This window comes from Moschus berezovskii, chromosome 24 (assembly GCF_049115385.1).
Source record: "Moschus berezovskii isolate FMDL1 chromosome 24, NW_MosBer_1.0, whole genome shotgun sequence".
NCBI classification, from domain to species: Eukaryota; Metazoa; Chordata; class Mammalia; order Artiodactyla; family Moschidae; genus Moschus; species Moschus berezovskii.
This window is the reverse complement of record NC_142483.1, coordinates 16,864,279-16,878,670: the sequence shown is the minus strand read 5'-3', so window position 1 is coordinate 16,878,670 and position 14,392 is coordinate 16,864,279. Positions and strand designations below refer to the sequence as shown.

The following is a 14,392-nucleotide window of genomic DNA, read 5'->3' as shown; positions in this document are numbered from 1 at the left end:
ATGATACAAATGAACTTAGCAAAACATAAACAGACTCACAGATACAGAAAACAAACTTATGCTTACCAAAAGGTCAAGGGGGAGGATGAATTAGGAGTTTGATTAAAATATACACATTTACTATATATAAAATAGACAACCAACAAGGACCTACTGTATAGCACAGGAAACTGTACTCATTATCTTTTAATAACCTATAATTGAAAAATATCTAAAAAAATAATATCTATAGATATATAACTGTATCAGTTTGTTGTACACTTGAAACTAACACAACATTGTAAATCAACTATATTTCATTATAAAATTTTTAAAAAGACTGTGACAAAAAAAAAAACAAACCAAGTGTTTTGTTTTCTACAAAAAGATAGGCTGCTTTTACAAGGTCTGAGGAATTTCAGTTTGTTCTTTAACTGACTCAAATGATGTTTTTTAGAGGAACTACTGTGTGCCAGGATAGGCTGTACTCTCATTTTTAAAATTCTTTACCTGCTCACTGGCACATAGAAGATACTCAAATGTTTATTGAATGACTATGCCACCAATACACCACTAGATTTTATTCATCTGCCGATTTCATTTATGCACATGGTATTTGTGTAGGCTATCATCACTTAGATGGAGTATCCATTGTGCAGTCTCAAACAGCAACGTTTGACGTTTCTCTCTCCACGCATATTCGAAGAATGTACACACTTAACTTTTTCTGCCAAGAATTTCCTAAAAAAAGTGTGGTCTAAACAAATAGCAAATAGAGAAACAAGATAAATTAAATTCTTGATTATAATATTTACAGGGAAGTCGCTAGGGTACACTTGAATAAGACTTGATCCTCCTTGACAGTGAGTGTTTTATATGAATCTGTTTTCCAGCAATTCCACCACCCCTTCCAAGGGAAGGCAGTTAAGTAAAAAATCTCATTCACCCACCCTCCATTTCAGTTCAGTTCAGTTCAGTTCAGTCGCTCAGTCATGTCCGACTCTCTGCGACCCCATGAATCACAGCACGTCAGGCCTCCCTGTCCATCACCAACTCCCGGAGTTGACTCAAACTCATGTCCATCGAGTCGGTGATGCCATCCAGCCATCTCATTCTCTGTCATCCCCTTCTCCTCCTGCCCCCAATCCTTCCCAGCATCATAATCTTTTCCAGTGAGTCAACTCGTTGCATGAGGTGGCCAAAGTATTGGAGTTTCAGCTTTAGCATCAGTCCTTCCAATGAACACCCAGGATTGATCTCCTCTAGAATGGACTGGTTGGATCTCCTTGCAGTCCAAGGGACTCTCAAGAGTCTTCTCCAGCACCATACTTCAAAAGCATCAATTCTTCAGCGATCAGCTTTCTTCACAGTCCAACTCTCACATCCATACATGACCACGGGAAAAACCATAGCCTTGACTAGACGGACCTTTGTTGGCAAAGTAATGTCTCTGCTTTTTAATATACTATCTAGGTTGGTCATAACTTTCCTTCCAAGGAGTAAGCGTCTTTTAATTTCATGGCTACAATCAGCATCCGCAGTGATTTTGGAGCCCAAAAAATAAAGTCTGACATTGTTTCCACTGTTTTTCCATCTATTTCCCATGAAGTGATGGGACCAGATGCCATGATCTTTGTTTTCTGAATGTTGAGCTTCAAGCCAACCTTTTCACTCTCCTCTTTCACTTTCATCAAGAGGCTTTTGAGTTCCTCTTCACTCTCTGCCATAAGGGTGGTGTCATCTGCATATCTGAGGTTATTGATATTTCTCCTGGCAATCTTGATTCCAGCTTGTGCTTCTTCCAGCCCAGCGTTCCTCATGATGTACTCTGCATATAAGTTAAATAAGCAGGGTGACGATATACAACCCTGACATACTCCTTTTCCTATTTGGAACCAGTCTGTTGTTCCATGTACAGTTCTGACTGTTGCTTCCTGACCTGCATACAGGTTTCTCAAGAGGCAGGTCAGGTGGTCTGGTATTCCCAACTCTTTCAGAATTTTCCACAGTTTATTGTGATCCACACAGTCAAAGGCTTTGGCATAGTCAATGAAGCAGAAATAGATGTTTTTCTGGAACTCTCTTGCTTTCTCCATGATCCAGCGGATGTTGGCAATTTGATCTCTGGTGCCTCTGCCTTTTCTAAAACCTGCTTGAACATCTGGGAGTTCACGGTTCACATATTGCTGAAGCCTGGCTTGGAGAATTTTGAGCATTACTTTACTAGCGTTCGAGTAATAAATTATTGTTATGATAATCCTAATCTGTCGCAGCTCAGCAACTGCCTCTCCAGGCAACATTTACCCTTCTATCCAGTTGCAACCGCGACAGTTTCCATGGCGACAGTTTTGTTTCTACGCGGCGACCGCCAAGCTTGGCAGGAGACTGTGGGGTTCCGGACGTTTCACCCATCGTTTTCTTTTAATCCTTTCAGCATTGGCGAAGTTCTCTGAACGTTTCCCTCTTACCCAAACAGCCGGAAAGAAGTGAAAGCAATCAGACAGGTACTTTATTGTCCTCAACTTTCTCTTCACTCCTCTCCCAGGGCGGAAGATTTTGAATTAGATATCCGCCCAAATCGTCTCTTTTTCAAGGCACGATTCCCCGAGTTTTGTGGGCATCCGCGGCAAATGCAGTTGCTATCACAGTTCATTGTTCAGCATATTTCAGATTTCTTAGGCATTTAGTATGCCTATGTTTTGCTTGATCATAGTGTTGCTTTCTAGGAAGGTGGAAAAGCTAAGATAAAATACTGATGTTTAAAAATATTAACGATGTAAAGTATCAGCTTTTGGGGAAAGGGATTATACCTCGACAGCTGGATTTTGTTGTGATTTGCATTTTAGGGAAATTTTGAACTCAAAATTTCGGAACTGTAAGGGTATTTAGAGAGCATCTAATCCAGTTCCATAATTTCATCCACGAGGAAGCCCTCACTCACAGGCAAGTGACAGCTTCATTTCTTTACAGCAGTGAATGGTAGGACTGGAATTGCTACCTATTTATCTCAACTGCCATTCTTGGGAGGAAGATATAAAGAGACTTAGAACTTTTGATGTTGATATATAAGATATGTTATAAATATATTGAGACTAACTTTTACAATAATGGCTTTATGGACTTTTTCTCTTCACAGTACAGAGTATTTCAATCTTTAGGGGACCAAGATGTCGGATCCAAACAAAGCTGCCATTGCAGCAGTAAAAGAGGCTCTGAACTTGAAGTTACCTCCCATTGTTCGTCCCCCTGAAGACATAGGTGTTGACACACCAGCACAAAGTAAGTTGCTGAGTTACAGAAGATCCAAGGAGCAGCAGAAGACAATTAATCAGTTAGTGTAAGTAGCATATTAGTAAATAATCCTTGTTTGGAATTTGAATGAAATAATCAGTGTTTGTATACTCATAAAACGTCTTAACTATTTCGGTTGTTCATGAGCAAAATACCATCTTCAAATTCAATTAGGAAAACAATTGAAAAAGTAATAGTAATGAGAATAAATTATCTACGGTGTTTATTCTAAGCATTGTTTTTATTGTTTTACGTATACTTCTCACAACAGCCCTCTAAGATGGATACTGTTGTTACTGCCATTTGTAGATACCGAGGTGCAGAGAAGTAACGTGCCCGAAGGCCTCACAACTTGGGTTTGGACCCAGACAGTCTAGTCTTAGAGTTCGCATACTTTGAACACCACACTATTCCTCCTCATGATGTATGATAATCATACTGGTCCCTGAAAGTAAAAGCAAGTAACTGGACCTCTACAAATAGCATTGCCCTTGAGCAAACAGTAAAAAATGTTGAAACTACTTGTACTTAAAATTTTTTTCTATCCAGAAGAAAATAGAGTCTAAATTTCTGCCCTTTCCCCTCCAATTTAGTGGAAATTAAAACTAATTTAGGGACTTACCTGGTCTTCCAGAGGTTGAGAATTCGCCTGCCAATGCAGGGGACATGGGTTTGATCCCTAGTCTGGGAAGATTTCACATGTTAGGGCAACTAGGCCTGTGTGCCACAAGTACTAAGCCCACTCACCAAAACTACTGCAGCCCACGAGCTCTTCTCTTTAACGAGAGAAGCCACCACAGTGAGACGTGCACATACCACATCTAGAGAAAGCCTGGGTATGGCAACGAAGACCCAGCATAGCCAAAAATCAAATTATCAAAAAAAACACAGATAATGTAGGCACCAGCTACCGAAGGCTGTGATAAGGATGGTTCAGTCAATTCAGCATTTACTGAGAATTTCCTAAGTACCTGACTCTGCTGGGCTTTGGGAATAAATAAGAAGAAAAGGATGTTGAGCTTACCTGTCAGATTTGAACTTAACACTGAACTATAAAACAGGGAATTTCTCTCTGGTGGATTTCTGCTTATCTTCTGCATTCTCTTTCCCTTTTTGGTCTGCCTCCTTTATATATATTTTCACAACTGACTACATTTTTCTCTCTGTTATATTGTTACGATCATTTTGTTGCTAGTTAAAATAAGTTAGGGGCTTCCCTGATTGGCTCAACAGATAAAGAATCCGCCTGCAGCACAGGAGACACAGAAGACTCAAGTTTGATCCCTGGATCTGGAAGATCCCCTGGAGAAGGGCATGGCAACTCACTCCAGTATTTTTGCCAGGAAAATCCCATGGACAGAGGAGCCTGGTGGGTTACAGTCCATGGTGCAAGAGTGGGCTACAGTCGATGGTACAAGAGTTGAACACAACTTAGCAACTAAACCACCACCACCATTAATCATATATATAACTTCTTTAGAATTACATTTTTATTAGTCAATCTTCTAATCATATTTGAATCTAAATGTATAAGGTATATTAATGGTAGTATAGATATTGTTAGATACCTTTTACCCCTTTCATTTCTAAGACTCTGATCAATGTTTCAGTAGACTTAGACTAGAGAAAAAAGGAGCTCCTTAGGAGTTCCATGTTGTTCTTGCTCCAGAACCTTTCATAATCTCAAGAGCATCATATTGACCTACTTGAAGTTCCATGAATATATTATATTTTTTACATTTAGTGGAAAAGGAATTTCACAGTTGCTTCCTCACATTTTATTCACTGGAGATTATTTTTCTGCCTGAATACTTATACTGTTTATTCAAGGCTTAGGTTTTGAATAACCTTCTCTGGAAATTCTTATCCTAATCCCTTTTGTGCAGCTTTAACCCTTTCTATAATACATATTTCTCTTACATCTGTTTAACAGATATTAAGTATCTACTGTTTTACAGACACGGTGCTTGTTACTAGAAAGACCGTAGAGAACACAACATAAAGGACTATAGTCTTTTCAGAAGCTTATGTTCTGGTAGGAGGAGGCAGATAGTAAACACAATAAAAAGAAAAAAATAAAAAGATTATATTAATCCTTTAGATGGTGATAGATACTGTGAAGAAATAAAACAGTGGGATACAGAAAGTGTTTCTAGGAACATTGCAGGTCAGACCTGTGGACATGATGTTTAGAGATTTAAAGAGTAAGAAGCTTGTCGTTTAAATAAAGATGGGAGCACCACTCCAGCAAAGGGGATAGCAAGCATGAAAGCCCTGAAATGGGAATGCTTTCAGTGTGTTTTAGGAACTGACAAATTGTCAATGGTACTAGAGTATCAGGGACCTGGGAAAGAGTAGAATCAGGTGAGGTCTGTGGATAGAGTTGTAGGAATAAAGTGGAATATAAGGAGTCCTGGGCAGAACTGGGCCCCCTGCTGGGGGCAGGTCCTGGGAACACTTGACTGAGCAAAGATAGAAAATTATTTTGTAGCTTTCCAGATTTCCAGGGATGAGCCACTTCTTCCTTGGCCACTGCCTCCCTCTTGATTCAGACCAACCTTTCTCTTCTTTACCACATGTAGTCTCTAACACAGTCCTTTGAAATTATCCAGTTTTATTTATCTGCTTTTGATTGTTAACACAAAGAGGAAAAACAGGGCGTGAAAAGGCTCCTTCTTGTATTCTTCTCAGCTCTTTTTTTATTGATTATTTATAGCAGAAGGGGAAAACACACTCCAGAAAATTACTGCTATATTAAAGAGTGGTATTTATGTATAAAGAGCTCAAGGAAGTTAGACATATTTATGTTGGGATCATTATAGTGCAAGGTAGCTAGAGCCAACTGGCATACCAAAGGATAAGGCAAATTCCTTGAAAGTATTGATTACTGAGAGCAAGGCTGCTCAGGGAGATAGTGACAGATAAAGGGAAGTCTGGCCTGCGCTTTGACAATTAACAAAGAAAATAGGAAGAAGGATATTCCAAGTGTGTTTTCTACTCCATGTGCGAAAGCCTTTGGAATTTAATTTAGTCAGGCTTCATAAGACTCAACAGGGAAATGAAGCTACTCAAGAAATCTAATTCAGTCTTATACTGTTTTAATAAATGAAGAATGTCTAGAATGTGGAAGAGAAAAATTTTCACTCTGCACTGGAAAAGCAACATCTGAATTCTTGGCTTGTATTTTAAGAGGGACATTGATAAACCATTATAGCTACTGAGGAGAGTGAGAAGTCTTGAAACTGCCTAATTTGAAGGGAACTGACCTGTTTAATGGGGAAGAGTATAGACTCTGGCATTAGACAGGCCTGAATTCATATTCCATCTCTGCAGCTTATTAGCAATGTAAATTTGGCAAGTCAGGTAACTTTACTTATCTTATTCTTCCTGTCTCTAAGATGGGAATATAGCGGTTGTCTTGTAGGGTTTCTGTGAGAGTTGAATGAGAGCCACTCTTATAAAGATCTTAAGTCAGGGCTTGTTGTTGTTCAGTCCCTAGGTTGTGTCCGACTTTTTGCGGCCCCAGGGACTGCAGCATGCCAGGCTTCCCTGTCTTTCACTGTCTCCGAGTTTGCTCAAATTCATGAGTCGGTGATGCTATCTAACCATCTCATCCTCTGCCACCCTCTTCTCCTTTTGCTTCAATCTTTCCCAACATCAGAGTCTTTTCCAGTGAATCAGCTCTTCACATCAGGTGGCCAAAGTATTGGAGCTTCAGCTTCAGCATCAGCCCTTCCAGTGAATAATCAGGGTTGATTGCATTTAGGATTGACTGGTTTGATCTCCTTTCTGTTCAAGGAACTCTCGGGAGTCTTCTCCAGCACCAAAATTTGAAAGCATCAGTTCTTCAGCACACAGTCTTCTTTATGGTCCAACTGTCACATCCGTACATGACTACTGGAAAAACCATAGCGTTGACTATACAGACCTCTGTCAGCAAAATGATGCCTCTGCTTTTTAATGTGCTGTCTAGGTTTATCATAGCTTTTCTTCCAAGGAGCAGGCGTCTTTTAATTTCATGGCTGCAGTCACTGTCTGCAGTGATTTTGGAGCCCAAGAAAATGAAATCTGCCACTATTTCTACTTTTCCCCATCTATTTGCCATGAATTGATGGGACTGGATGCTATGATATTAGTTTTCTTAATGTGGTGAGTTTTAAGCCATCTTTTTCACTCACCTCTTTCACCCTCATCAAGAGGCTCTTTAGTTCCTCTTCACTTTCTGCGATGAGAGTAGTATCATCTGCATATCTGAGGTTGTTGATATTTCTCCCAGAAGTCTTGGTTCCAGCTTGTGATTTATCCAGCCTGGCATTTCACATGATATACTCTGTGTATCAGTTAAATAATTAGGGTGATGATATACAGCCTCGATGTACTCCTTTCCCAGTTTTGGAACAGTCCTTTGTTCCATGTCCAGTTCTAACTGTTGCTTCTTGACCTGTATACAGGTTTCTCAGGAAGCAGGTAAGGTGGTCTGGTATTCCCATGCCTTTAAGAATTTTCCACAGTTAGTTGTGATCCACACAGTTAATGGCTTTAGCATAGTCAATGAAGCCAATGCCTAGGATATGAAAAAGTCATCATAAATGGTAACTTATTGACAGGAATGGTCAAAGGAACTGAATAGGTATCACTGAGTTTTGGAAGGGTAATATAGAAGTGGAATGTAATTTTTTTTTGTATATATAGCTCCAGAGTATAGAAGTTAAAAGCATACAGCTCAATGTAAGAAATTTGTTTCTAAATATGGCAATAAGTTGGGCTACCTCAGAAAATGATGAGTATCATCTCCCCTCAGTCATCCTGGGGTACAATTTGTTATTTTTGAGAGTATTCACACAGCAAATAAGGTACTGAACTAGACATGCAGAATCTTTTCCAAATCCACTATTTTGATCATCCGTTCTATAGGTATTTATTGACCTTGATGGACACTACGTGGTATGGATAGAGCAGTGAACAGAACAGATATTTGTCTGTGGTGTTTACTAGTTTCGGCTTATGTGGTTCGGGTGGTCATCCTTTCTTTCAATTCTGGCTCTCCTTTTGCCTCTGACCATGACTGCTTTGACTCCTTCAATTGTTCTTCATCATTCCTGTCATGCTTGTCATCCTCCAGTCTTCTTTCTTGGGTCTCTTTTCTTTTCCTTGTATATTTTCTGCTTTGGCCCTCTCTTCTAGTGTATTTAACCTTTATAAACTGGTAAATTTGTCTTCCTAAATATGTTCCGATGTTTTAAAAAAAAATCTCAATAACTCCCCATTGCCTACTAAATTAAAAAGCTTGCTATTTGATACTCTTAGCTAGATATTCCTATCTACTTCTGCATACTTATCTCCATCTGTTCCATAACTTCTGGGCAGATTGGACAACTCCTTATTCCCAGTTTTTGCCTTTGATTGATGCCTTATCTCCCTGTTTCTTAGGGTCTTTGTCTGTTCAGATCTATCTGCCCAAGAAAACTGCATCACCTGTGATCCTCTTCTTCATTTCAAGCTTACAGCAAATGCTAACTTGTTCACATAGCCCTCATAGATGCCTTCTGGTAGACTGAACTTGTCCTTCCCCTGAACCATCAGTGTCTCATACTTCCCCCCTGCCCATACTTTTTATATGGCATCCTGATCTTATCTTCCCACCCTTTCAGTTTATAAATTCCTTGAAATTTCTCACTGCAATATTTTAATAAACCCTAGTAGGATATCTTGCATATATAAGCATTCAGTAAGTATTTATTTGGTGACAGATGAATGGATTATATGATAGTATAATTTCATTTAAAGAAGTTATATTTTACGGATAATAAATTGTTACATTCAAAACTGTTTATTGAGCATCTATTATGTGCCAGGGATCAAGACCATCTCCAAGAAAAAGAAATGCAAAAAGGCAAAATGGTTGTCTGAGGAGGCCTTACAAATAGCTGTGAAAAGAAGAGAAGCAAAAGGCAAAGGAGAAAAGGAAAGATATACCCATTTGAATGCAGAGTTCCAAAGAATAGTAAGGAGAGATAAGAAAGCCTTCCTCAGAGATCAGTGCAAAGAAATAGAGGAAAACAATAGAATGGGAAAGACTAGAGCTCTTGTCAAGTAAATTAGAAATACAAACAGAACATTCCATGCAAAGATGGGCACAATGATGGACAGAAATTGTATGGACCTAATAGAAGCAGAAGATATTAAGAAGAGGTGGTAAGAATACACAGAAGAACTATACAAAAAAGATCTTCATGACCCAGATAATCATGATGGTGTGATCACTCACTTAGAACCAGACATCCTGGAATGCGAAATCAAGTGGGCCTTAGGAAGCATCACTCCAAACTAAGCTAGTGGAGGTGGTGGAATTCCAGTTGAGCTATTTCAAATTCTAAGATGCTGTGAACGTGTTGCACTCAATATGCCAGCAAATTTGGAAAACTCAGCAGTGGCCACTGGACTGGAAAAAGTCAGTTTTCATTCCAATCCCAAAGAAAGGCAATGCCAAAGAATGTTCAAACTATTGCACAATTGCACTCACCTCACATGCTAGCAAAGTAATGCTCAAAATTCTAAGCCAGGCTTCAGCAGTTCATGAACTGTGAACTTCCAGATATTCAAGCTGGATTTAGAAAAAGCAGAGGAATCAGAGATCAAATTGCCAACATCCATTGAATCATTGAAAAAGCAAGAGAGTTCTATAAAAACATCTACTTCTGTTTTATTGACTCTACCAAGGCCCTTGACTGTGTGGATCACAACAAACTGGAAAATTCTTTAAGAGATGGGAATACCAGACCTGCCTCCTGAGGAATCTGTATGGAGGTCAGGAAACAACAGTTAGAATTGGACATGAAACAACAGACTAGTTACAAATAGGGAAAGGAGTACGTCAAGGCTGTATATTGTCACCCAGCTTATTTAACATATGCAGAGTCAGTCAGTTCAGTTCAGTTCAGTCGCCCAGTAGTGTCCGACTCTCCACGACCCCATGAATCAGAGCACGCCAGGCCTCCCTGTCCATCACCAAATCCTGGAGTTCACTCAGACTCATGTCCACAGAGTCGGTGATGCCATCCAGCCATCTCATTCTCGGTCGTCCCCTTCTCCTCCCACCCCCTTCTCCTCCCGCCCCCAACCCTTCCCAGCATCAGAGTCTTTTCCAGTGAGTCAACTCGTCTCATGAGGTGGCCAAAGTATTGGAGTTTCGGCTTTAGCATCAGTCCTTCCAATGAACACCCAGGATTGATCTCCCTTAGAATGGACTGGTTGGATCTCCTTGCAGTCCAAGGGACTCTCAAGAGTCTTCTCCAACACCACAGTTCAAAAGCATCAATTCTTCGGCGATCAGCTTTCTTCCCAGTCCAACTCTCACATCCATACATGACCACGGGAAAAACCATAGCCTTGACTAGACGGACCTTTGTTGGCAAAGTAATGTCTCTGCTTTTTAATATACTATCAAGGTTGGTCATAACTTTCCTTCCAAGGAGTAAGCGTCTTTTAATTTCATGGCTGCAATCAGCATCTGCAGTGATTTTGGAGCCCCAAAAAATAAAGTCTGACACTGTTTCCACTGTTTTTCCATCTATTTCCCATGAAGTGATGGGACCAGATGCCATGATCTTTGTTTTCTGAATGTTGAGCTTCAAGCCAACCTTTTCACTCTCCTCTTTCACTTTCATCAAGAGGCTTTTGAGTTCCTCTTCACTTTCTGCCATAAGGGTAGTGTCATCTGCATATCTGAGGTTATTGATATTTCTCCCAGCAATCTTGATTCCAGCTTGTGCTTCTTCCAGCCCAGCGTTCCTCATGATGTACTCTGCATATAAGTTAAATAAGCAAGGTGACAATATTCAGCCTTGATGTACTCCTTTTCCTATTTGGAACCAGTCTGTTGTTCCATGTACAGTTCTGACTGTTGCTTCCTGACCTGCATACAGGTTTCTCAAGAGGCAGGTCAGGTGGTCTGGGATTCCCATCTCTTTCAGAATGTTCCACAGTTTATTGTGATCCACACAGTCAAAGGCTTTGGCATAGTCGATGAAGCAGAAATAGATGTTTTTCTGAAACTCTCTTGCTTTCTCCATGATCCAGCAGATGTTGGCAATTTGATCTCTGGTGCCTCTGCCTTTTCTAAAACCTGCTTGAACATCTGGGAGTTCACGGTTCACATATTGCTGAAGCCTGGCTTGGAGAATTTTGAGCATGACTTTACTAGCGTGTGAGATGAGTGCAATTGTGCAGCAGTTTGAGCATTCTTTGGCATTGCCTTTCTTTGGGATTGGAATGAAGACTGACCTTTTCCAGTCCTGTGGCCACTGCTGAGTTTCCCAAATTTGCTGGCATATTGAGTGCAGCACTTTCACAGCATCATCTTTCAAGATTTGAAATAGCTCAACTGGAATTCCATCACCTCCACTAGCTTTGTTAGTAGTGGTGCTTTCTAAGGCCCACTTGACTTCACATTCCAAGATGTCTGGTTCTAGGTCAGTGATCACATTATCGTGACATCATGAGAAACAGTGGGCTGGATGAAGCACAAGCTGGAATCAAGATTGTCAGGAGAAATATCAATAACCTCAGATATGCAGACGACACCACCCTTATGGCAGAAAGCAAGGAAGAACTAAAGAGCCTCTTGATGAAAGTGAAAGATGAGAGTGAAAAAGCTGGCTTAAAGCTCAACATTCAGAAAACTAAGGTCATGGCATCTGGTCCCATCACTTCATGGGAAATAGATTGGAAAACAGTGTCAGACTATTTTTTTGGGCTCCAAAAATCACTGCAGATGGTGATTGCAGCCATGAAATTAAAAGACGCTTGCTCCTTGGAAGAAAAGTTATGACTAACATAGACAGCATATTAAAAAGCAGAGACATTACCTTGCCAACAAAGGTCTGTCTAGTCAAAGCTATAGTTTTTCCAGTAGTCATGTATGGATGTGAGATTGGACTATAAAGAAAGCTGAGCACTAAAGAATTGATGCTTTTGAACTGTGGTGTTGGAGAAGACTCTTGAGAGTCCCTTGGACTGCAAGGAGATCCAACCAGTCCATTCTAAAGGAGATTGATCCTGGGTGTTCATTGGAAGGACTGATGCTGAAGCTGAAACTTCAAAACTTTGACCACCTAATGGGAAGAACTGACTCATTTGAAAAGACCCTGATGCTGGGAAAGATTGAAGGTAGGATGAGAAGGGCATGACAGAGGATGAGATGGTTGGATGGCATCACCAGCTCAATGGACGTGAGTTTGAGTAAACTCCAGGAGTTGGTGATGGGACAGGGAGGCCTGGCGTGCTGCAGTCCATGGGATCGCAAAGAGTCGGACATGACTGAGCGAGTGAACTGACTGATTATGTGCCAGATACTATTCTGAGTATTGAGGATAAGGCAATGAATAAAATGGTTTACAACACATAATATGTCAAATGGTGCTAAGTAGTATGAAGCAAGGAAAGTGAGGATAAAAGGGACGGATAGTGAAGGACGTGCTGCTTAGTATAAAGGGTAAGGGAAATCTCTGACAGGGTGACGTGTGAATAGAGATAATACATATAAGGGCACATATCAGATTAACTTAAAAATTGTGATGTTATAATTGAAAACTATGGGCTATTATTTATAGTCTCCTTTTATATTACTCATGAATAATATGAAAATTAAGGACTCATTGATAATGGTAATTGAGATTTATTTTTTATAGAAAATTAAGTAAGATAAAGAACTCTTGAATATCTCTTAAGTATAATTGAAAAAATATTCAAATAATAATGTTTTAATATATCTTAATGTTATATTCAAGAGAGTCATACATTTTTCTAACTGTAAATTTCAGAATTGAAGGAGCCAAAAGGAATTTAGACAGAACACTGGGTAAAAGAGCACCTTCATCACCAGAGCCAGATTTTCCTCCAACTGTAGGTTTATATTTTCTCTTTAAAAACTGTAATGATATACTGTTTTAACTATTGTTTTAAGTCAATCTCAATATAACTAGTATTTTTAAAGAATAATGAATATATTTAAAACTATTTATACTTTTATTAAAAATAGTAAAATTACTTTAAAACCTTTATTTATTTAATTATATCTTATTTGTTTGCTTTTGACAGATGACCAGTGAAATTAAAAAGAAAGCAGTGAGTTGAATTTTTTATATTTCTTGTTTTAAAAATGTTCAAACTGTTACAAAGTAGTTCCTTCTAAGACCATCTGCTATATTCCATCCTAGAGAAGAAATTTAGAAGCAGATTATTTCCTCTGCCTAAGGGAACAAGCATGTCATGATGACAACGCAGGTTTTACAAGTTACATTCTTGTTGCCATTCATTATTTGAGGATTAATTGTAAACGTTTTTTTGTTCTTATCCCAAAGAAAAAAATATTCAAAGTGGTAGTTATAAAGGAAATGCATTTCCGTTTTTATTGTGCTGATATTGATGAAGTGATGACTGCTTATTTAGAATCTGTTTTGTGCTACTCACATGCTAGATGATAGAAATTAAAACAAAAAAAGACACTGCATGGGTGACAAAGTGGAACCGTGATATGCTTGTTGGAAAGGTGATAACATGTAAAATTTATTTAGCAGTAATGGATATGGAAAGTCATGGAGCTGGTTACACAAAAGAGAAATATATGAAGCGTATTCCCAAATGGGGCTGCAGGCTTTCTAAATCCTTTAAATTTCCCTCTCAGGATAGAGGACTAAGGGTACCTTCCTACCGACCGCATATCTTTGGAAGAACCTCATTTTAGCTATTCCAAGTTTTTCCGTCCTTTAAAGTTTTCTTCTCCTCTCTCTGCTTCCCAACTTTTCTAGAGACTTTGGCTGTGGATTTGTCCCTTTACTAGGTGTAAGAACCCTAGTTAAAACAACCCCAAAACATTTATAAATATTTAATGTGAGGCTGGGTGAATGGCAAGTTATTTTTGGGTACATGCGTTTAACATCCTCATTTCTTCATCTACAGTTTTTGCCTTTAGTGTCTTACAATCCAAAGTAGGTTCAGTTCAGTTCAGTTCAGTTCAGTCGCTCAGTCGTGTCCGACTCTCCGCGACCCCATGAATCACAGCACGCCAGGCCTCCCTGTCCATCACCAACTCCCGGAGTACACTCAAACTCATGTCCACAGA

At 39.4% G+C, this 14,392-nt stretch overlaps 1 protein-coding gene across 1 annotated transcript in view; it reads left to right on the top strand.

Moving 5' to 3' along the window:
* The first annotated feature begins 2,352 nt into the window (after positions 1-2,352).
* The window catches only part of DNAH12 (dynein axonemal heavy chain 12), a 182,956-nt gene continuing 170,916 nt past the window's right edge, over positions 2,353-14,392 (top strand). Inside the window, exons 1-4 of the mRNA XM_088831634.1 lie at positions 2,353-2,483; positions 3,116-3,316; positions 13,092-13,173; positions 13,369-13,395. Coding sequence (XP_088687760.1) covers positions 3,147-3,316; positions 13,092-13,173; positions 13,369-13,395 — 279 coding nt within the window. The 5' untranslated portion in view covers positions 2,353-2,483; positions 3,116-3,146. The remainder of the gene's footprint in view (positions 2,484-3,115; positions 3,317-13,091; positions 13,174-13,368; positions 13,396-14,392) is intronic.